Source organism: Pan troglodytes, chromosome 7 (assembly GCF_028858775.2).
Source record: "Pan troglodytes isolate AG18354 chromosome 7, NHGRI_mPanTro3-v2.0_pri, whole genome shotgun sequence".
Taxonomy (NCBI): Eukaryota; Metazoa; Chordata; class Mammalia; order Primates; family Hominidae; genus Pan; species Pan troglodytes.
The window spans coordinates 154,457,559-154,477,220 of NC_072405.2; the positions used below are offsets into that span (position 1 = coordinate 154,457,559).

At 62.8% G+C, this 19,662-nt stretch overlaps 3 protein-coding genes across 35 annotated transcripts; 2 read left to right on the forward strand and 1 right to left on the reverse strand.

The window, feature by feature from the left end:
* Positions 1-843: 843 nt before the first annotated feature.
* On the reverse strand, positions 844-6,543 carry SHARPIN (SHANK associated RH domain interactor). Of its 3 annotated transcripts, none has more exon segments than NM_001280415.1 (9): positions 844-995; positions 1,073-1,201; positions 1,288-1,412; positions 1,498-1,651; positions 1,731-1,839; positions 1,924-2,065; positions 2,150-2,290; positions 5,258-5,432; positions 5,760-6,543. In NM_001280415.1, coding segments are annotated over 8 exon segments (1,164 nt in total). In that variant the 5' UTR covers positions 5,961-6,543; the 3' UTR covers positions 844-995; positions 1,073-1,084.
* On the forward strand, positions 5,807-9,809 carry MAF1 (MAF1 homolog, negative regulator of RNA polymerase III). 2 transcript variants are annotated; one of them, XM_001155989.8, is made up of 8 exons: positions 5,807-7,053; positions 7,838-7,964; positions 8,066-8,194; positions 8,273-8,438; positions 8,540-8,661; positions 8,753-8,872; positions 9,033-9,161; positions 9,286-9,809. In XM_001155989.8, the coding sequence occupies exons 2-8, from the start codon at positions 7,882-7,884 to the stop codon at positions 9,305-9,307; spliced, it is 771 nt and encodes a 256-aa protein (XP_001155989.2). In that variant the 5' UTR covers positions 5,807-7,053; positions 7,838-7,881; the 3' UTR covers positions 9,308-9,809. The 2 variants fall into 2 exon arrangements, with proteins under 2 accessions (XP_001155989.2, XP_054513577.1); XM_054657602.2 differs by having other exon boundaries at positions 6,637-7,344.
* Positions 9,810-9,863: 54 nt separating this feature from the next.
* Positions 9,864-18,588, forward strand: WDR97 (WD repeat domain 97). Of its 30 annotated transcripts, XM_063816671.1 has the most exons (25): positions 9,864-10,060; positions 10,257-10,393; positions 10,513-11,141; positions 11,246-11,367; positions 11,532-12,231; positions 12,311-12,453; positions 12,538-12,774; positions 12,846-12,936; positions 13,061-13,193; positions 13,298-13,419; positions 13,623-13,683; positions 13,829-13,978; positions 14,084-14,155; positions 14,246-14,341; positions 14,421-14,546; positions 14,644-14,727; positions 15,638-15,766; positions 15,855-16,079; positions 16,175-16,360; positions 16,476-16,673; positions 16,752-16,873; positions 16,947-17,109; positions 17,539-18,056; positions 18,141-18,211; positions 18,290-18,588. In XM_063816671.1, the coding sequence occupies exons 1-25, from the start codon at positions 9,949-9,951 to the stop codon at positions 18,490-18,492; spliced, it is 4,830 nt and encodes a 1,609-aa protein (XP_063672741.1). In that variant the 5' UTR covers positions 9,864-9,948; the 3' UTR covers positions 18,493-18,588. The 30 variants fall into 30 exon arrangements, 29 of the variants coding, with proteins under 29 accessions (XP_063672741.1, XP_063672737.1, XP_063672743.1 ...); XM_063816667.1 differs by having other exon boundaries at positions 14,084-14,341; XM_063816673.1 differs by having other exon boundaries at positions 14,084-14,341; positions 16,572-16,673.
* Positions 18,589-19,662: the final 1,074 nt, after the last annotated feature.

The window sequence follows — 19,662 nt, forward strand, 5'->3', positions numbered from 1 at the left end:
TTGGAATGAACAGCCAAGTGTTAAGGTGTTGAACCACTTGGCCCCCATTCTGATGGCAGCAGGGAACCTCGGCTGCATTTTAACAGGGGAAAGGCCTGGTCTAGGGCAGGGGCTATTGCTGGGCTGGGCTGAGAGGAAGGGGATGGCTCCCAGCCAGGTGAAGGAGTCAAGTAGACAGACAGGATGTGTGTCATGGAGTGGCCCCTCCCAGCAGTCCACAGGGTAGCTAGGTGGTGGGTCCTGGCCAGAAGCTGGCAGCAGCTGGGTTCCCACAGGAGCATGCTGCTGAGGGAGGGAGACAGTGGATGCTATCTAGGAGGGTCACAGAGATATGACCCAGCACCGGCCCAGTGACCTGGTGCAGGACTCAGCTCCTGAGCTTCCCTCGTCCCTAGGAAGGGAAGGAAAACACCCATTTTCATTGCTGGTGTCCTAGCTGCAAGAGCTGAGGGGAGTGGTGGCCATAGTCCAAGGAAGGCAAGAGCTGAATGGGAGAAAGGTGGTACCAATAGGCCTGCAGGCAAGAGAGGTGCAGGCCTGGGGGACCAGGGTGGACAGTAGGAGACAAGGTCAGTGGTGGGGGCTGCAGCTCAGTATGTGGCACACCCCAGCAGCCTCAGCCCAGTGGTGAGCAGCTGGGTGGGGGGCTCTGTAGGCCTCTGGGGTCTGGGAAGAGATCCCCATGCCATGCTTTCCTGACCACTGAGGCTCAGGGTCCGGGTCCACTCTTCAGTAACGCCGGCGTCTGGCTGGGGAGCCCTGCCTGCTGATGAGGGCCTGCCTCCCTGTATCACTGGCTAGGATGGGGCAGGTCTGCAGAGACACCATGAAAGGGACGCTTGCTGGCTCTTAAGTGTCTTTAATGGTTTCATTTTGTGGCCCTTCCCCCAAACCCTGCTGACTGTCCCAGCAAGCAGTCAGTAGAGGTCCCCGGAGTTCAGTGGGGGCCTGGAGATGTTGGACCTGTGAGGGAAGGGCCACTCTCCCCTTGTAACCTGTGGGGGAGGAGCTGGGTCATTCCTGTGGATTCTGCCCTGCCCCCCACCTCCCCTGCCTGTGCCACCTCTGGTACCTCTGGTGGCTGCTAGGTGGAAGCTGCAGCAAGGGGGTCCCAAGTGCAGGGCCTCTGGGTGCTACACATCTCACAGCCAGGGCGGTCTGGGGCATTGATGAAGGTGCAGGAAGGACAGGACCAGCTGGGCTGGGGGAAGAGAGACAGTTGTTGCTTCCCTGCTCTTTCCAATGCCCATGGCTGTCCTGGCCCTCCCTGCCCAGTCCCGTGCCCACCTGGAGCGGACTGGGCAGGCTGGAGGCAGCTGGCTGGGGGCCTGGGGGTAGCCCCAATGATGGGGGAAACAAGCGTCCAAGTTCCCCGTCCATCTTCTGGGGGTGCTGAGGGCTAGGTCCTGTGGCTGAGGGGGTGGAGCTCAGGACTGTGGGGCTGCACCCCACCTCCCACACCCCACCTCCCACACCCCACCCCCATCGAGGACTGACCTGGGGCTTCTCGAGGAGCTGACAGCAAGTAGAGGAAAGCAGGGTCCCCATCCTGCTGAACCCCGTAAGAGGCAAGGCTGCGCTCAGGCACACACAGGCACCGTCCGATGACCCAGCGTTGCACGGCTGGCGGGAAACCGAGCTCTGAGAACACCTGTGGTCAGAGCATCAGGGCAGGTGATGTCACCTAGGCTCCTCTGCCCCTGGCAGGGCTCCCCAGACCCTGTGCCCACCTGCTCCTGGAGAGCTGCAACGGTGCGGTGGGGGTGGACCTGCAGGGCAACGTGTGCAGAGGACGCGGCGGATGCGGCAGAGGCAGCGTCTTCAAGTGTGACCTGCAGCCTGTGCCAGAATGTGGGTTCAGGGATGGATGGGGGACCTGGGATGGTCACGAGGACAAGGTGAAGAAGCAGCCCCAGGCCTCACCTGATGGGGCCAGGTGGGAAGCAGGCCTCCTGAAGCTGAACACTCAGGGCCACACGATGCTGGGCCAGGACGGCTGCCACTTGGGCTGCCCCCTTCTCGTCTCCACCTGCAATAGCCCGGGCCAGGCTCCCTGCCAGCTCTTCTGCAGGGTAAGGAAAGGACAGCTGTCACCACTGGGGACCATCTGCTATCCCCGAACCCCCCGACCCCCTCCCCCCACCTGTACCTCTCTCCGTCAAGTTGCCAGGGCTCCTAGGAAGATCTGCCTCAGGTTGAGGGCCCTTGAGTGTGGGGGCTTCCGGGGGACTGGGCAGGGAGACAGGGCATGCTTCTGGGCCCAAGGCTGGTGGTGAGTTGCTGTTGCTGCCTAGAGGTAAGATATGGGTGTGCTGTGCTGTGGCCTCTGTCCAGGCCTCTAGGCCCTTGGTTTTCCAGGACCTTTGCCTTCTCCCTCACCTCAGCCCATGCCAGGGCCCTGCCTCAGGCCACACTTCTAGCCACACCTTGTCCCAGCCTTGGCTCTGGCAAGCCCCTCAGAGGCCCTTGCCAGACTTCTGTTAGTGCTGGAGCTGCACTTAGTTCATCTTTGGGAATTAGAGCCTTTTCAAACCCTTTTGTGCCTGGCTAGGCCACCTCTCTTGGCCCTTTCTGCCAGCCACGGATGCCTCACAGCAGAACCAAAGCAGGCCCTCAGTGGCCCTGCAGTCAGGGTGGCCTCTTGGAGCCCTTGGGGACCTCCCCTCTCCGGGCTCCCTGACCCACACCTGGGCTGCCAGCACTCTAGACAAGCCACTGCCCTGGGCGTCTTCAGAGCTGAGCACCCTGCTGACTCACCTTCTTACCCGCCCTGTGAGGCCCAGCCCACTGCAATTGGGGGGTCCCCACCCAGTGCTGACACAGCTCCCGTGGTCTCAGGCCCACTATATTCTACCATCTCCCTACTAGGATAAGCCGGGCCTTCCACGCACCCAGCGCTGTTCCTGGCCCCGGCCCCGGCCCCCACTGAACCTCAAGGATCACTTACACATGCTCACCTCAGGGTTTGTTTGCTGCTTCCTTGGTCACATGGTTCATGCCATGACCTTCAAATTTCACTCCAGTGTCGCCTCAATGAGGCCTTCCCTGCCACCATTTTTTTTTTTTGAGACGGAGTTTCACTCGTTGCCCAGGCTGGAGTGCAGTGGTGTGATCTCGGCTCACCGCAACCTCCGCCTCCTGGGTTCAGGCGATTCTCCTGCCTCAGCCTCCTGAGTAGCTGGGATTACAGGCATGCACCACCACGCCCGGCTAATTTTGTATTTTTAGTAGAGACGGGATTTCTCCATGTTGGTCTGACTGGTCTTGAACTCCCGACCTCAGGTGATCTGCCTGCCTCGGCTTCCCAAAGTGCTGGGATTACAGGCGTGAGCCACTGCGCCTGGCCCCTGCCACCGTTTTAAACAGCAATCCTCCCAGCTCCACCATTCTCATTCCCACACCATCTAACAGACTTTCTTTTTTAAAAAACTCTACAGTAATTTTATTATTTTTGTTTTTGTTTTTTGGAGACAGGATCTCGCTCTGTCACCCAGGCTGGAGTGCAGTGGCACGATCACAGCTCACTGCAGCCTAGAACCCCTGGGCTCAAGTGATCCTCCCATCTCAACCTCCCGAATAGCTGGGATTACAGGCAGACACCACTACACTCAGCTAATTTTTTTTTTTTTTTTTTGTGATACGGAGTCTCGCTCTGTCGCCCAGGCTGGAGTGCAGTGGTGCGATCTCGGCTCACTGCAAGCTCCACCTCCTGGGTTCACACCATTCTCCTGCCTCAGCCTCCCGAGTAGCTGGGACTATAGGTCCACACCACCACACCCAGCTAATTTTTTTTTTAGTAGAGTCAGGGTTTCACCGTGTTAGCCAGGATTGTCTCGATCTCTTAACCTCATGATCCGCCCACATCAGCCTCCCAAAGTGCTGTGATTACAGGTGTGAGCCACTGTGCCCGGCCCACTCAGCTAATTTTTAAATTTTTTGTATGTTGCCCAGCCCTGTACTTATTTTATATGTCTGCCTCCTCTCCTCTAAAAATGCAAGCTCCAATAGGATGGGGATGGGAGGTTTTGTTCATGCCAAAGGAGTACCTGGGACAGGGCAGCTGCTGAATACATACGCTTGGTGAATGACTGAAGAGAGCTTAGCTCCTTTTATAAACACTGAGTTGCCTGAGTCTCTCTTACATCACTGTCTGGCTGTCTTCCTACCCCTCTGGCAGCTCTGCTTATCTCGTTTGTGCGCTGCCCTCTATCTGGGAGCCCCATACTACCTAGTCCTTCATGTTTCTCAGTCTCAACTGCTAACTCTTCCATTTAAGCAGCCACGTGAGCCAGGGGCAGTGGCTCATGCCAATAACAGCTACTTAGGCTGAAGCAGGAGGATCACCGTAGACCAGGAGTTCAAGGCTCCAGTGAGTTAGGGTCACGCTACTGCACTCCAGTCTGGGTGAGAGAGGGAGTCTTTGTCTGCAAAAAACCTCCCAAGCAGCCATGAAACTCAGCTAATTCCATCTTCTTTTTTTTTTTTTTTTTTTTTTTTTGAGATGGAGTCTTGCTCTGTCACCCAGGCTGGAGTGCAGTGGCAAGATCTCAGCTCACTGCAACCTCTGCCTCCGGGTTCAAGTGATTCTCCTGCCTCAGCCTCCCCAAGTAGCTGGGACTACAGGCACACGCCACCACGCCTGGCTAATTTTTGTATTTTTAGTAGAGACAGGGTTTCACCTTGCTGACCAGGCTGGTCTCGAACTCCTGACATCAGGTGATCACCCACCTCGGCCTCCCAAAGTGCTGGGATTACAGGCGTGAGCCACCCCACCCGGCCACTAATTCTATCTTCTAAGCATCTCTGGAAACACCCTTCTCCCCAACCCTATCTGCACCAACCCTTGCCACTGCAGAACTCTGTCTTAAGCAGGAGGTATCTGAGTCTGTCACTCTCCCACTCCTGTCACTCTCCTGCTGCTCTTGGGATGATGTCTTCTCACACAGGTCCTGACCCTGCCTGCTCTGCCTCTTCATGCTTGCCTCTCATCCTTCCTGAGGGTTAAGGAAGTGCAGGCTGAGGTTCCAGGGCTTCCTGGTGGAGGCTGCAACTTCTGCTGGCTGGGGCCTCAGATGGTGTAGGAGACTGACTCCAGGAGCCACTCCAAGTACTCCAAGCTACTCCAGGCTCCACCTACTCCCTCCTGGAAGCCTTCCCAGACATCCAGCAGTGGGGAAGGTGGATTCAACTTCCCCAACCAGGACTGGGGGGCCAAGGCTATTCCAAATTGTAATTGTATCCATTACAGGGCACTGACCATTCTGTCCTTCCACGGTGGCACCTCGGACTAGGACTGCCCACCGCTGAGCTTCCTGAGGGTTGAGGAAGTGCAGGCTGAGGGTTCCAGGCCCTCCTGGTGGAGGCTGTAGCTCGTGCTGGGTGGGGCCTCGGATGGTGTAGGAGACTGACTCCAGGGGCCACTCCAAATTAACCTGGGAAGAGGGAGAGTCCAGGCTCAGGGCGTCCCCCCGCCCTACATCGCACGAGGAGCAAAGAAATACAAGGTAACATTTATAGACCATTTACACGGTCCTAAGCCCTGTCCGCCTATCATCAAATCCTCACAATAGTCCTGTAAAGTAGGTCCAGGTAGGTCCCAGTAGGTCCGAGCATCACCCCCATTTCACGGACGAGAAAACAGAAGCAAAGAAACATAACTGCTTAAGGGCACCCAGGTGGCAAGCGGAGGGGCCTAACTTTGGGCTCCGTGCCCTACCCGGGCCAAGAGGACTGACCGCGCGCCCTCCGCCCCCACTCACCGCCCCGGGTCCCGCGCCCAGCAGCTCCAGCCGGAAGCGCCCAGGCCGCTCAGGGTCCGCGCTCAGCTGCAGCCTCCGCAGCTGTGCCTCGGCGTCTGGCCCGGCGCCCAGCGGCCTCACCGCGGCGTGCACAGCCAAGAGCACTGCAGCGGAGCCCAAGTCCGAGGCCGCCGCCGCCGCCCCGCCCGCTGGCGGCGCCATCTCCGGTCCGGCCGGGTCCCAGCCCTCCGAGCGCGCTTCCGTGGGATCGGGCCGCTGAGACCCCCTCCGCCGGTCGGAAACACGGGCCGCGAACCTGGGGTTCCGGGCGCGCCCAGAGCGTCGGGCCTGGGACGGCGCCGAGTGGTGCACTCTGGCCAAGCCTGCCCCGCTGGCTTTGCCCACAAATGGACACGGCCCGAGGGTCTCCGGACACCGGCTGGGCGAGGCTGGCGGCGTGTACGAGGCTGGGGCAGGGCGGCCGAGGCGCTCACGTTAGAGCTGGTCTTTGGGGGCGAAGGGTCAGGGGGCGAAGCACCGGCCACAACTGAAGGCGGACGCGGCCTCTTCGCCCCAGGGGCTCGGCGGACGTAGATGCATCCAGCGTGCGACTATCCCAGCGCCTAACGGCAGCTGGACTTCGCTCCCGGGACCTCCAATGGGCTGCCACCTTCGCCCGCAGACCCCAGCCCCCGCCACGCCCACACGTCGCACTAGGTTGGCCCGCGCCTCACTGGTTACGGGGTCGACCCCCTAGGGGGCGGAGCTAGAGAGGCCACGGCCAATGAACGCCGGGGGTAAGCGGGTTAGTACGACGAGAAGAGTGACAGACAGGCTCCAAAACCAGTAGACGTAGAAGGCAGAACTGAGTGGCGGGTACGGCACCCGATGGCTATTCGAGCTCTCGATCTCGGAGACCGGAGCGGGCCATTCAGAGGCGCGGGGCCGGGCCCGGCGGACGCTTGTTGTTGTCCGGCCGGGGGAGGCGGAGGTCGCTCGGCTCGCTGACTCGCGGGAGCGCTCTGTGGCGGTCGGCGGCAGGTCGGTCGCGAGAGCGGGCTCTGTGGAAGGGGGCGAGGCTATGTCGCGGTGGCAGCCCGGATGGGCCGGCAGGGCCGGGAGTAACGGGACGTCGCCGCGGAGCTTCTTCCCCCGGATACAGTGCGGCCCGAGCGGAGGCCGCGGCGCCGCCCTCCGATCTTGAAGAGCCCGCGCTGCGCGGAGCCCGCCCCCGCCTGCGCACCGGCACCGACGCGGAGCGACCCAGCCCAGCCAGACCCGGCCCGGCGCGGCCTGATCTAACCCAGCCAGGCAGGTGGGTGTCCGCCCTGCGTCCCGCGCCGTCTGCGGCCCCGGAACCACAGCCCCCAGCAGGCCTCGCGCGGCGCGCTGCCTCCTGGGATTTGTAGTTCCACCGCGGCTTGGCTGGTGCCCGACGTGGCCCAGGCGGGCGCTGCCTGGTGACTGCAGCGCCCCAGCGGGGCCGAGGGACCGCCCTCCTAGGCGTCTGGAGAAACTAGGCAATTTTTCCGGGTAGAGTGGAGGAACCTGTAGTTTTCCTCTCCCCGGGCCAGAAAGTAGCCAAAACGAAAGAGCGCCCGCCCAGGTGACCGCAGGGCCCGGAGTCCCAGGTGTCCTGGTTCCTAACCGGGATGCAGCCTCTTACCTTGGCTGAGGATCCCAGCCAGCCTGAGGGAGACTGCAGGAGTCACGTCCCGTTGCGGACTCAAGAGTTACCCCCATGGTGGCTGGAGCTCTTCTTTTGGAGTGGGCGTGGAGATGGGGAATGGGAATGTTGAGCAACAATCTCAGCCAGCAGCCCCAGGGTGAGCAGGGTCCCCGGTGGTCTAGTCTAGTCCCAGAACTCGCGTGTTCTGCAGGGGGTGTGGCTGACCTGGAGCCTGGACTTGCCACCCTCAGGTAAAACAGGATCTCTGTCACCTCTCCTGGCCGGGCAGAGAGGGGAGCTCCTGATGTGCAGCTTGGACAGAGGCCAGACTCAGCTTGTTCCTAGCGGCTCCACTTAGTGGGTAGGAGGGCTGAAGGCAGGGCCCCAAGGGGCCAGATAGATACCCATGGTCTGGTCTCTCACTCCCCAGGCAACACTAGCCCCTCTGGAGCACGGAGCTCCTTTCCCAAGGACATGAAGCTATTGGAGAACTCGAGCTTTGAAGCCATCAACTCACAGCTGACTGTGGAGACCGGAGATGCCCACATCATTGGCAGGTGAGGCAGGCCGGGGGGCTGGCATCTCGGAGGTCACGCTGCCCCGCCCTTCAGTGGAACCTGGGGGAAGCATGCTTCACGGTTCTCTCTGCATCCTATAGGATTGAGAGCTACTCATGTAAGATGGCAGGAGACGACAAACACATGTTCAAGCAGTTCTGCCAGGAGGGCCAGCCCCACGTGCTGGAGGCACTTTCTCCACCCCAGACTTCAGGACTGAGCCCCAGCAGGTGAGCCATGGTGGGGCCTACCTGGGGCTGGGGGTTGAGGGGAGGTGATGGGCCCAGCTGATGGTTCTGTCTGTGCAGACTCAGCAAAAGCCAAGGCGGTGAGGAGGAGGGCCCCCTCAGTGACAAGTGCAGCCGCAAGACCCTCTTCTACCTGATCGCCACGCTCAATGAGTCCTTCAGGCCTGACTATGACTTCAGCACAGCCCGCAGCCATGAGTTCAGCCGGGAGCCCAGCCTCAGCTGGGTGAGGGTCAGGTGGAGGGAAGGGACCCACAGCCACCCCACTGTCCTTCCCCACTTTGGGTAGCCCTGGGCTCCTGTCACCCTGACTGTGACCTGCCCTAGGTGGTGAATGCAGTCAACTGCAGTCTGTTCTCAGCTGTGCGGGAGGACTTCAAGGACCTGAAACCACAGCTGTGGAACGCGGTGGACGAGGAGATCTGCCTGGCTGAATGTGACATCTACAGGTGGGCCGGCATCCCTGCAGATGGGCCTCCAGGCCTCCAGGTTTGTGGGGCACGTGGCGCCTCACACCACCTGTCACCCTATACTCCCCAGCTATAACCCAGACTTGGACTCAGATCCCTTCGGGGAGGATGGTAGCCTCTGGTCCTTCAACTACTTCTTCTACAACAAGCGGCTCAAGCGAATCGTCTTCTTTAGCTGCCGTTCCATCAGGTGGGCACGCCCCGCCTCCTCCCCCACCTCCCTGTTGGGCCGATACAACTTCCCCAGCTGTGCCATCTCCACCCAGCTTTGCCCTCCCTGAACATCCTCCCTGGGGCCAGCAGCAGGCCTGGGTAGGGGTCCTGAAACTGGTTTCCCTGCCTCCCCTCAGTGGCTCCACCTACACACCCTCAGAGGCAGGCAACGAGCTGGACATGGAGCTGGGGGAGGAGGAGGTGGAGGAAGAAAGCAGAAGCGGAGGCAGTGGGGCCGAGGAGACCAGCACCATGGAGGAGGACAGGTGTGTGATGGGGGCCATGACCCGGGTCCCTGAAGCCTGGAGTGGGTACAACAGGGTGGGGGCCTCCTCTACTTGGTCTAAGTGGTAGCTCCTGAAGGCCCACTGTGTGCCAACCTCCGCCCAGGGTCCCAGTGATCTGTATTTGATGAGGAGGAGCCGAGGCCCCAGCTTCATCCAGCTTCAACTAATGCCTGGACCTGTCCACCTGAGAGGCCCCTGGGGCCTCCCCAGCTGCTGGCCAGACCCTGGCGCTGCCACAGTCCTGGCACTGCCCAAGGCCATACCTGCCTAGCCCTTTGGCTCCATCCTGTGGATGCCCACTCACCCCTCAGACTCCTGCTGCCCATGCTGTGGCCGGACTTGGCAGCAGGGGGCCTGGTGGGAGGAGCGACTGCCCTGCCCAAATGAACTGCCACAGCAGGGACAGCTGGACCGCAGAGTTTATTTTTGTATTTCTACTGGGCCTGCACACTCCAGCCCAAAGGGTCTGTGGCCAGAGGCCCCGCGAGCAGGCCCCAGCGGTCACCGGCTCTGGTCTTGGGCCGGCCCCGGTGCCCACCTGTACCCCCACCTCGCCCATTTGGCCGCGTGCACTGAGTGTCACTTTGCTGCAGCTCGTTTCTTTCCAATAAAAGTTTCTGTGACTTAGTGTGGACCTGATGCGGTGTGGGGGTGGGGCCTGCGGTGTGGGAGTGGCCGGCGGCATCTGGTATCCTAGCAACTGCCGCTGCCGGCCGTGACCGCTAAGTCCTGGGAGCTGTTGGGCTCTGGGACCGCAGTTGCTGAAATGGAGGCAGAGGTGTGGGAGGCAGAAGGCTACAACCTAGTTCTGGACTCGGACCTGTATGATGCGGATGGCTATGATGTCCCAGACCCTGGGCTGCTCACCGAAAAGAATGGTGAGGGGGCCTGGCCTCGCCCCCCAGGCATCCCGCTAGGAAGTGGGTCTCACTCTGGCTTGGGTTCCGTCCCCTGGAACAAAACTCCCCTGGGCAGTCCCTGGTAGGGCAGGGCCCCTGGAGGAGGGCTCCCCATAACCGTCAGGGTCGAGGACCTGAGGCTGTAAGTGGCAGAACTTCCAGTTCCTGCCCGCAGAGTTGACTTTCACGGAGCCGTCGCAGGTCCTGCCCTTTTTGACCAGCAGCCAACAGTGGCAAAGCCTGACCCCGCGCGCCCGCGCCCGCCGGCTGTGGCTGCTTCTGCGCACCAGCCTCCACGAAGTCGTGGAAAAGGTGCGGTGTGCCTGTCCTGCGCCTCCTGGCCTCTTTCCGGATCTGGGCCTTCCCTTAGGGGTCCCCTAGGCCGGAGCAGCCCCAACCTTTGATTGCGGGCCCGCCCACCCGGCCCACAGGAGAAGAGAGCCGAGCTGCGCGTGGCGCGCCTGACGCATGGGCTGGAACCACTGCGCCGCCTGGAGGTGGCAGCTGGGCTGCGCTCGGTGGCGCAGGACCCGGTGGGTGGACGCTTCGTGGTGCTGGACGGCGCGGGCCGCCTGCACCTGCACAAGGAAGACGGCTGGGCACAGGAGACGCTGCTGGCGCCTGTCGGGCTTACGGGGCTGGTGACCGTGCTGGGCCCGCTGGGTGCCGTGGGCCGTTTTGTAGGCTGGGGCCCCGCGGGGCTGGCAATTCTGAGGCCCAACCTCAGCCTGCTGTGGCTGAGCGAGCAGGGGGTGGGCAGGGCCCCGGGTTGGGCGCCCACCTGCTGCCTGCCGGTTCCCGACCTCAGGCTGCTGCTCGTTGCGGAGATGAACAGCAGCCTGGCGCTGTGGCAGTTCCGCTCAGGTGGTCGCCGCCTGGTGCTGCGAGGGTCACCACTGCACCCGCCCCCGAGCCCAACAGGCAGGCTCATGCGTCTGGCTGTGGCGCCGGTTCCTCCCCACCACGTCCTGCGCTGCTTCGCGGCCTATGGCTCGGCCGTGCTCACTTTCGATCTGCATGCCTGGACTCTCGTAGATGTGCGCCGGGATTTGCACAAAACGTGAGGGGGATCCCCCTAGGGAGGGCCAGGCATGTAGGGGCACACGGCCCTCACACACAAGGCGATGTTAAGTCCATTGGGCTTCTCCCATTCCCCACCTGTAGCACCATCTCGGACCTGGCTTACTGCGAGGAAGTAGAGGCAATGGTGACAGCTTCCCGGGACAGCACCGTGAAGGTGTGGGAGGCTGACTGGCAGATCCGGATGGTGTTCGTGGGCCACACAGGTGCTCTGAGTTCTCTGCACCCCGAGCCTCGGCCCTTTGCCTCCAGTCGCTCTAGGCTGTCCAGCATCTCCGCAGCTCCGGCCAGGCCTTGCTGCGCTGACTGCAACACAGGCTGAAGGCTCCCCTGCCTTCAGTCAGCCGAGTGACCTGCACCCCTCCCACAGGCCCGGTGACGGCTATGACTGTGCTCCCGAACACGACCCTGGTGTTGTCAGCCTCGCAGGACGGGACACTACGCACCTGGGACCTGCAGGCGGCGGCGCAGGTGGGCGAGGTAGCACTGGGCTTCTGGGGCCAGGACAAGCTGTCCCGGCGCGTGGGCCGTCTGCTGGCGCCGGTGCGCCCGGGCTGGCCGGTGCTGTCCCTGTGCGCGAGCAGCATGCAGCTGTGGCGCGTACGCGAGCTCTACTCGCCGTTGGCGCAACTGCCCGCCAAGGTGCTCCACGTGCAGGTGGCGCCTGCGTTGCCCGCGCCTGCGCAGCAGTCGCTGCCTACGCGCCTCGTGTGCGCGTGCGCCGACGGCTCGGTCTACCTCCTGTCGGCTGCCACCGGGCGCATAGTGAGCTCACTGCTGCTGGAGCCGGAGGACTGCGCGGCAGCCGTGGCCTACTGCCTGCCGCGCGAGGCGCTGTGGCTGCTGACCAGGGCTGGGCACCTGGTCCGCGCCAACGCGGCGCGCTGCCCCATGAGCGTGCTGCACCGCGTGTGCCCGCCGCCGCCCCCTGCGCTGCAGCCTTGCTGTCTGCACCTGTACAGCCACCTCACGGATCTCGGAGGCGCCTTCTCCTCCTGGGAGATCGTGCGCCAGCACTGGGGCGAGTTGCGCTGCAGCTCTGTGGCCTGCGCCTGGAAGAACAAGAACCGGTGGGTGCGGGAGCCGGCGAGGGTCTGGCGGGCGGAAGGAGCGGCAGGGTCCGCGCCAACAGGCTCTTCCCACTCGCAGGTACCTGCCAGTGGTGGGGCACACGGACGGCACGCTGTCGGTGCTGGAGTGGCTCTCGTCGAAGACTGTCTTCCAAACGGAGGCGCACAGCCCGGGCCCGGTTGTCGCCATCGCATCCACCTGGAACAGCATTGTGTCTTCGGGTCAGTAGCTCCCCTGCCAAAGGCCAGGCCGCCACAGAGCCCCCTCCCCTCCGACAAGGCCCAGCCAGATTCCGCTGCCCACAGGTGGGGACCTGACGGTGAAGATGTGGCGCGTCTTCCCCTATGCCGAGGAGAGCCTGAGCCTGCTGCGCACCTTCTCCTGCTGCTACCCGGCCGTGGCGCTCTGTGTGCTAGGCAGACGCGTCACCGCGGGCTTTGAGGACCCAGACAGCGCTACCTACGGCCTGGTGCAGTTTGGCCTGGGCGACAGTCCGCGATTAGACCACCGGCCCCAGGACGACCCCACGGACCACATCACTGGTGAGGGGGCAGCACGGGTGAAGCCCAGCCACCGCCCAGCTCCGGTTCCTGACCCTGAACCCTGCCGCCAGGCCTGTGCTGCTGCCCCACGCTCAAACTGTATGCCTGCTCCAGCCTGGACTGCACCGTTCGCATCTGGACTGCTGAGAACCGCCTCCTGCGGTAGGCTGGGAGGTGGGGAGGGCTGGGGTCTCCTACCTCTGCTCCTCACCAGAGCCCACTGGCTGGACTGAGTGGAGAAGGCCTTGTCCCTGCTGAGCCTCGGCTGCCCTGGGTGCCTCTCCAGGCTCCTGCAGCTGAATGGTGCCCCTCAGGCCCTGGCTTTCTGCAGCAACAGTGGAGACCTGGTGCTGGCGCTGGGATCCCGCCTCTGCCTGGTGTCCCACAGGGTCTACCTGCCTACATCCTACCTAGTTAAGGTGTGTGGTGAGGACAGAGTGAGCAAGGTGGGCCCCCCTTGCTCACCTTGGGGGGCAGACCCAGGTTCCCCCAGCCAGGGATACAGGCTCCTTCCCCTATTCAGAAGATGTGCCAGAAGGCCCCAGACGTGGTGGACGACCCTCCGCTGCCACTGATGAGCCAGGAGTCACTGACTTCCGCCCAACTGCAGAGGCTCACCAACCTCCATGGGGCAGCCAGCCTCAGGTCCCATGCAGGCCTGCTCAGCCCTCCTGGAGGCCCTCCTTTCCCACTCTGGGTGGGGGCCTGGCGGTGTGGGGCCCTCTGGAGTTGATACAAGCCTGCCTGAGCCCTGGCACACCCGTTTGGGGTTGGTCCTTGTCCCAGCCTCTGCCCCAGCCCACTGGCATGCCACCCAGCATCCCACCTGTGCCTGTCCCTGTTTGCAGCGAGGCCTTGTCTCTCATCCATCGTCGGAGGGCAACATCTCAGCACCTGGTGCCGAAGGAGGTGGGGTGGGTCCTCCTTAGCCCGCCCTGCCCCGGCTCAGGCCCCAGCCCTCAGCCCCGGGGCAGGCCTGGGATCCCCGTGGTTGCCCGGGCAGCACACAGCAAGGCTCAAGGAAGAGCAGGCTGATCCCTGAACCCTGACTCAGGACTTGGACGCCCTAGTGGCCCGGGACCGAGACCTTCAGCAGTTGAGGCTGGGGCTAGTGGTCCCAGCAGCCCAGCCCCCACCCTCCCGGCAGCAGCGCCAGGAAGGCTTTGACAATTACCTCCGTCTGATCTACCGCTCTGGCCTGCTGGTAGGTGTAGGGCCTCCCCCAGCCCAGCCCTGACCCTGGCCCCTCTTCTCCACCCACCCCTCCCACCTGGTCTCTGATGGTCTGTCTGCTCCTGCTACCTCCCAGGGCATGCAGTCTGGAAGGGAGTCCCAGCAGTGGAGTGCCGGGACCCTCACAGTGGAGAGAGAGACCCGGGATGTGTGTGCTCTACCCCAAGCTGCCCACTGTCTTGCCCGGGCTGAGGTCAGCACCGCAGCCCAAACAGTGCCAACAGCCCTGTCCCCACAGGACCTGGGAGCCCTGGGCCAGCACTTCTCCCAGTCTCCCCGAGTCACAGTGCCGATCCCACCCACCCACCGTAGGGTGCACAGCAAGGCATCCCAGGTGAGGCTTCCCACCCTCCCACATGCCTGCTGGGCCCCCATGACCCCTCTGCCACCCTGTGACTCCTCCTATGCCCCAGCTTCTGGCCCGCTCCTCACTGAGCCACTACCTGGGCATCAGTCTGGATCTGCAGCTGCAGTTGGAGCAGCTCCAAGGGAGGATGACCATGGCCCTGGACCTGCCATCCTCCCACTTGCAGTGCAGGGTGAGGGACCCAGGCAGGTGGGGTACCACCTACTGAGGGGCAGAGCTGCTGGGGTGCTAGGGGCTGTGTTGTTCTGAGCCCCCATTCCATCCCCCAGATCCCACTGCTGCCAAAGAGATGGGACAAGGAACCTCTCTCTAGCCTCAGGGGCTTCTTTCCTGCCACCGTGCAGCCCCACAAGGTGAGACCCCCTCCCAGCTCCTGGAGAGCCACTCCTCTCCAGGCATCACTCTTGTGCCTGCCATCTCCCCTTTGCTACAAATCTTTGTGTCCAAATCTGACCCAAGGGCCATGCCCACCTACAACCAGAGGGCCAGGCTGCAGCCTCCCACGCACCCCTCACCCCTCACCCTTCACCCTCTGTCTAGCCCTGTTCCAGTACAGCTGTGTTTGTGGCCACAGGCTCCTTGCTGCTCTGGGAGCTGACATCAGGCAAAGCCAGTACCCCCAGCCGGTTATGCCACACACCCCTTTCCCCCGTGGAGGCGCTGGGAGGGCAGGTCCCCTAGGGACTTTTCCTGGAAGATCAGAATCCCTGCCCTTTAGAGGAGCAAAGTCAAGGGAACCTGGCCCTTTAGAATCCACTGTCTTCCCACCCTCACGTACACCAGGTGCCCAGGCAGGCCTCAGCCCCTCCCCCAGCATATGCCTGGCACTGTCACCTGCCCAGGTGGGTAATTGACTCTTTGGGCCTGGGTGCCACCATCATGCTCTTCATTGCCCTTTCTCCAAGCTCCTTCCTTCCTCCCTGGCCCCTGTGCTTCTTTTAGACTTTCTTGTCCCAGGGCTGGGGCCAAGTCCTGTGAGGAGCTTGCAGGGTGTCAGGGCCCCTAGAAGCCAGCACTTCTCCAGGTTTCCCTTCTTGTTTGTCAGAGCTGATGCTCACTGAGGGCCTCGCCCCTGGTATCTCAGGGTTCTCCTGCCATCTGTGTTGAGAGTAGGGGTTGCTAGCTCAGCCAGCTCTCGGAGGCCTGGCAGGCAGAGCTGGACTGGCGGCTGAGGAGCTCTGAGAGGTTATACAGGTGACCGAGGGTGGTGTCCAGGCTGGGGGAATCCAGGTCCTCAGCATTCCCTGCTGTGCCCACCTCCAGCACTGCCTGAGGCCCATCTGCTTCCCCGGCTATGTACCCAACTCCGCGGTGCTACAGCAGATGTGGCTAAATGCGGAGGTCAGCAGCCTCGGATCCCCGACTCAGCTCGCCTCCCAGAGAAAGTTCGAGGCAAGGGGCAGGGCTGGGGGTTTTGCCGGCAGGGGAGGGCTCTGCTGTCCTTGCAACCCATCAGGCACCATCTCTTGCCCCTCTGCAGCCAGGGGCAAGCCAGGATGCCCTGTGGTTGTGGCGCCCCAGGCCATCCCAAGCCCAGTGGCAGAGGAAGCTGCTCCAGTGGATGGGGGAGAAGCCTGGGGAGGAGGGGGAGGAAGACGAGAAGGAAGAGGAGGAGGAGAAGGAAGACGAGGAGCTGGACCAGGCCTTGGCTTCCCTGAGCCCGCACTCCAACCAGCAGCTGGATTCCTGGGAACTGGAGGATCAGGTAGAGGCTCAGGCAGAGGCCCCAGGCCACCACGGGAGGTGGGCTTACACTGAGACCCAGACAGGTGGGACCTGCAGCCACTGCTGCTCCCCTAGAGTGCTGTGGACTGGACCCAGGAGCCCCGGCGGCGCAGCTGCAAGGCTGCCAGGACCCACCCTCATCCCTGGCACCGTCATGGGAGTTTGCTCTTGGATGAGCATTACGGGCATCTTCCCAAGTTTCTGCATTTCTTCATCTACCAGACCTGGTTCAAAAAGTTGTTCCCCATCTTCAGCCTGCAGGTTGGAGGGAACTGGGGATGCATGAGAAGCATGGGTTAGGGTGAGGGACAGGGGAGAAGGTAGGGGCTGGCTTGGGTGTGATATGGGAGCAGGGCCTCAGCATGCTACCCTGCAGGCATACCCGGAGGCAGGCACGGTCGAGGGCCTGGCCTCGCTGTTGGTGGCCCTGCTGGAGAAGACCACGTGGGTCGACCGTGTGCACATCCTGCAGGTGCTACTGAGACTGCTGCCCAACATGAGCAGTGATCTCCAAGGCCAGCTGCAGGGCCTGCTCATACACTTGCTCAACCTGGACCAGCCCCCCAGCCTCCAGGTGTGCCCCTTGTCCTGCCCCCAGTTTTCCTCCCCGCCCACCGGCCCTCAGCAACCACATCCCCACCGCCTGCCTCAGGACCAGACGCAGAAGAAGTTCGTGATACTGGCGCTGCAGCTGCTCCTGGCCTGCTCCCTGGAGTCCCGGGATGTGGTGCTGGAGCTCATGTCCTACTTCCTCTACTCTCCCGTGCACTGCCGGTGAGTTGCGCTCCTGCCCAGCCCTCCCTGCCACTGGGAAGGCCTCTGGACAAGCCACATGCACCTGTCCCAGGCCAGAGCTCAAGAAGCTGCTGCACGGGCTGGGCCTTCGGGACCCAGAGGGCTTCCTATTCAAGGAGATGATGACCTGGGTCCAGGGCCCAGACCTGGACTCCAAGGCCGGCCTGCGCACTTGCTGCCACCAGAAACTGGAGGACATGATCCAGCAGCTTCAGGTTGGGCCGGCGGGGGCCGGGGGGGCCTTGGGAACCCTGTTGCCTTCTCTGGCTTTCTGCAAGTCCTGGGGTCAAAGCCAGCTGAGGCCACAGGCTCCCTCCTTGCCTTGCCCAGTCCTGGGCCTCCAGCCTCCCTGCCCTGAGCATCTCTAGGGATTTCCCTGTGCAGCTGGAAGTCAGCAGGGGGTGTCTGGCCCGAACCGGGGACAGCCCTGGGACCTCCTTGTCAGGGGAGTGGCAGCCCCTGCCTTGGGCTGAGCGTCGGGCAGAAGGGAGTTTCAGTGGCCATGTGGATGCTCGAGGAGCCAGGGTGCTTGGCCATGGGTCACCTCCTGACAGATGGAAAGCTCGCAGCCACTGTCTGCAGCCAAGTTGCTGGTGGTGCTGCCCAAGGTCTCCAAGACCTTAGCACTTTCCTCTCCTCCCAAGGAGACCCCATCGCAGACGTCAGTGGTCTCTGGGGCACCCACACGCGCCTCCGTGATACCCTCGGGCACCTCCTGGTCGCCCTCCAGCATCTTCGGGAGGCTCTCACAGGTCTCAGAGGTGCCTTTGATGGTGGTCTCACCTGCGGAGCCGCACTCTTTAGCCCCGGAGCTCCAGGCCCAGCGGACGCTGGCACCCACGCGCAGCTGGGGGACCCCTCAGCTCCGTCTCGGAGTGCTCTCCGAGACGCTGAAGAGCTTTTGCCTGGAGCCCGAGGCCCGCCTGCACCCTGCCGGGCCTGCTCAGCTGCCCGGAGAGCCGCCGCCGCTGGAGGAGACCGACTGGTCGCACTCGCAGCTGCTGGACTTGGGCCCCATCGACGCGCTCAACTTCTTCTGTGAGCAGCTGCGGGCGCAGCAGCGGAGTTCGCTCCAGGAGAAGGCTGCGCACCCACACCCGCCAGTGCCCGACACGGTGGCGCCGGTGCCCGACATGGTGGTGCCACCTCCACAGGAGCACTGGTGCGCGGGGCCTGCGCCGGCGGGGCCTGCGTGGGGCAGCCAAGCGTGGGGCTGGGCCAGCTGAACCCTCCTCTTTGCCTCCAGGTGCCACCCCATCCTCCGGCTGCAGGAGGCCAAGCCGCAGAGGTCTGCGAGGTCCGCGATGAGACTGAGGGGTGAGTGGAGCCAGGGGTGGAGACTGGACCCCACCCCACCCCAGCCCCCGGGCCTCATAAGCCTCCGCCCGCCACCAGGCCCCATGCTGTCCCGGCTCTGTGCGGGCCGCACCCTGGACGGCCGCATCCGGACGCTGAAGCTGCCGCTGCCGCGTGTGGAGCCGCAGCCTTTCCCCCTGGACTGGCCCACGCCTCCGCGCCCGCTGCCCCCGCGGCTCCTGCAGCCGGCCCTGCAGCGCTACTTTCTGCCAGCGGACGCGGACCCTGACACCTACAGCTGACCGGGCTGGTGGCCTCAGCCCGCCTGGCTCTGGGGCCTGTCATTGGTATTTGGCCAAGGCCTGCATCGGGAATAAAGTCCAGAGAATTTCTTTCTGCAGGATGCCGCCTGCTTTGGAGGGCCCCGGGGTGCGCAGGGCGTGTGGGCGTGCGGCCTGAACCCACAGTGGCGGCGGAAGGCAGGAGCCGGAGGCCTGGCGGAGGTGGCCATCGTGGGCACCAGCGTTCCCGGAGGGGTGGCCGGCCTAGGGCAGAGGAGACCCATAGTGGGGCACCATCTGCTGGGCACTGAGCAAACGTTTTCTGCTCAAGTACTAGGTGTTGAGATGCGGGCTGACCTTAGAGAACGTGTCCTGGGCCAGCCCACAGCCTGGTGTGGAGGGGAGTCCGGGAGGGCCTGGGCGGTCCCAGGATGAGCCTTCCGGGTCGATGCAGGTGAGACCAGGAGTTTGCAGACCTTGCTTTCGTTACTTTTATTCTGGAAAAGAAGAATTGACAAAGGCGCCAGGAGCTTTTTTCTGAGCGGCAACGCAGAGCATCCTCTGACCCCTTTAGCCTGAAAGTCCCTCGGGGAGGGGCTTGGTCCGGAAGGGCTCAGCCTCTGGGCCGGGCTCCTCTGCCCTATGTGGCCTGGCAGGGCGCAAGACCTGTGCACAGAGCTCTTGGGGCAGCTCTGGGAGGAATCCCCGGCTTTTACACCTGTCTTTTGTGTTGTCTGAGCAGTGATTTCCCTCCTGTATCTCTAGCCTCTGACTTTACTAGTTTCTTCTTGATGGCTCTGGTTAGAATCGCTTCTCCACACCTTCCCTGTCACCCCAAACTGTGCGGTGGCTCTTGTTATGGGGCCACCAAATGGCTGCTCTTTCCCAGGCCGGTGCTTGACACAGTGGTGCCACCATCCCAAGAGCATGGGTGCGCAGGACCGTGCGGGACAGCCAAGTTGCTGGGCCCAGCTGAACCTGCCTCTTCACCTCCAGGCACTACCGCATCCTCCCACTGCAGAAGGCCAAGGTTCACAGGTGTGCGATGAGACTGAGGACTGAGTCTGTCACTAGAGGACTTGACACTTTTTATTTAAAAAATGAGTAAACCTAGATACCTCGATCAGTGTCTAGCGATGTCAAGGCCCCCAGTTTGGGTTCAAGCCTGCTGGGACAGTCCTGCAGCTGCTG

What these genes read in the sequence shown, in the direction of transcription:
- SHARPIN (XM_016958995.3), bottom strand. Translation starts at nt 5,960, where the DNA reads ATGGCGCCGCCAGCGGGCGGGGCGGCGGCGGCGGCCTCGGACTTGGGC. An exon ending in CACCGTGGAAGGACAGAATG is followed by an intron (nt 2,291 to 5,257) that starts GTCAGTGCCCTG and finishes TCTTACCTCTAG; the next exon opens with GCAGCAACAGCAACTCACCA. An exon ending in AGCTCCTCGAGAAGCCCCAG is followed by an intron (nt 1,407 to 1,497) that starts GTCAGTCCTCGA and finishes CCTCAGCCACAG; the next exon opens with GACCTAGCCCTCAGCACCCC.
- MAF1 (XM_001155989.8), top strand. Translation starts at nt 7,882, where the DNA reads ATGAAGCTATTGGAGAACTCGAGCTTTGAAGCCATCAACTCACAGCTG. An exon ending in TCAGGACTGAGCCCCAGCAG is followed by an intron (nt 8,195 to 8,272) that starts GTGAGCCATGGT and finishes CTGTCTGTGCAG; the next exon opens with ACTCAGCAAAAGCCAAGGCG. An exon ending in GCTGAATGTGACATCTACAG is followed by an intron (nt 8,662 to 8,752) that starts GTGGGCCGGCAT and finishes TATACTCCCCAG; the next exon opens with CTATAACCCAGACTTGGACT.
- WDR97 (XM_063816663.1), top strand. Translation starts at nt 9,949, where the DNA reads ATGGAGGCAGAGGTGTGGGAGGCAGAAGGCTACAACCTAGTTCTGGAC. An exon ending in AGCACCTGGTGCCGAAGGAG is followed by an intron (nt 13,684 to 13,828) that starts GTGGGGTGGGTC and finishes ACCCTGACTCAG; the next exon opens with GACTTGGACGCCCTAGTGGC. An exon ending in CCTCCCAGAGAAAGTTCGAG is followed by an intron (nt 15,767 to 15,854) that starts GCAAGGGGCAGG and finishes GCCCCTCTGCAG; the next exon opens with CCAGGGGCAAGCCAGGATGC.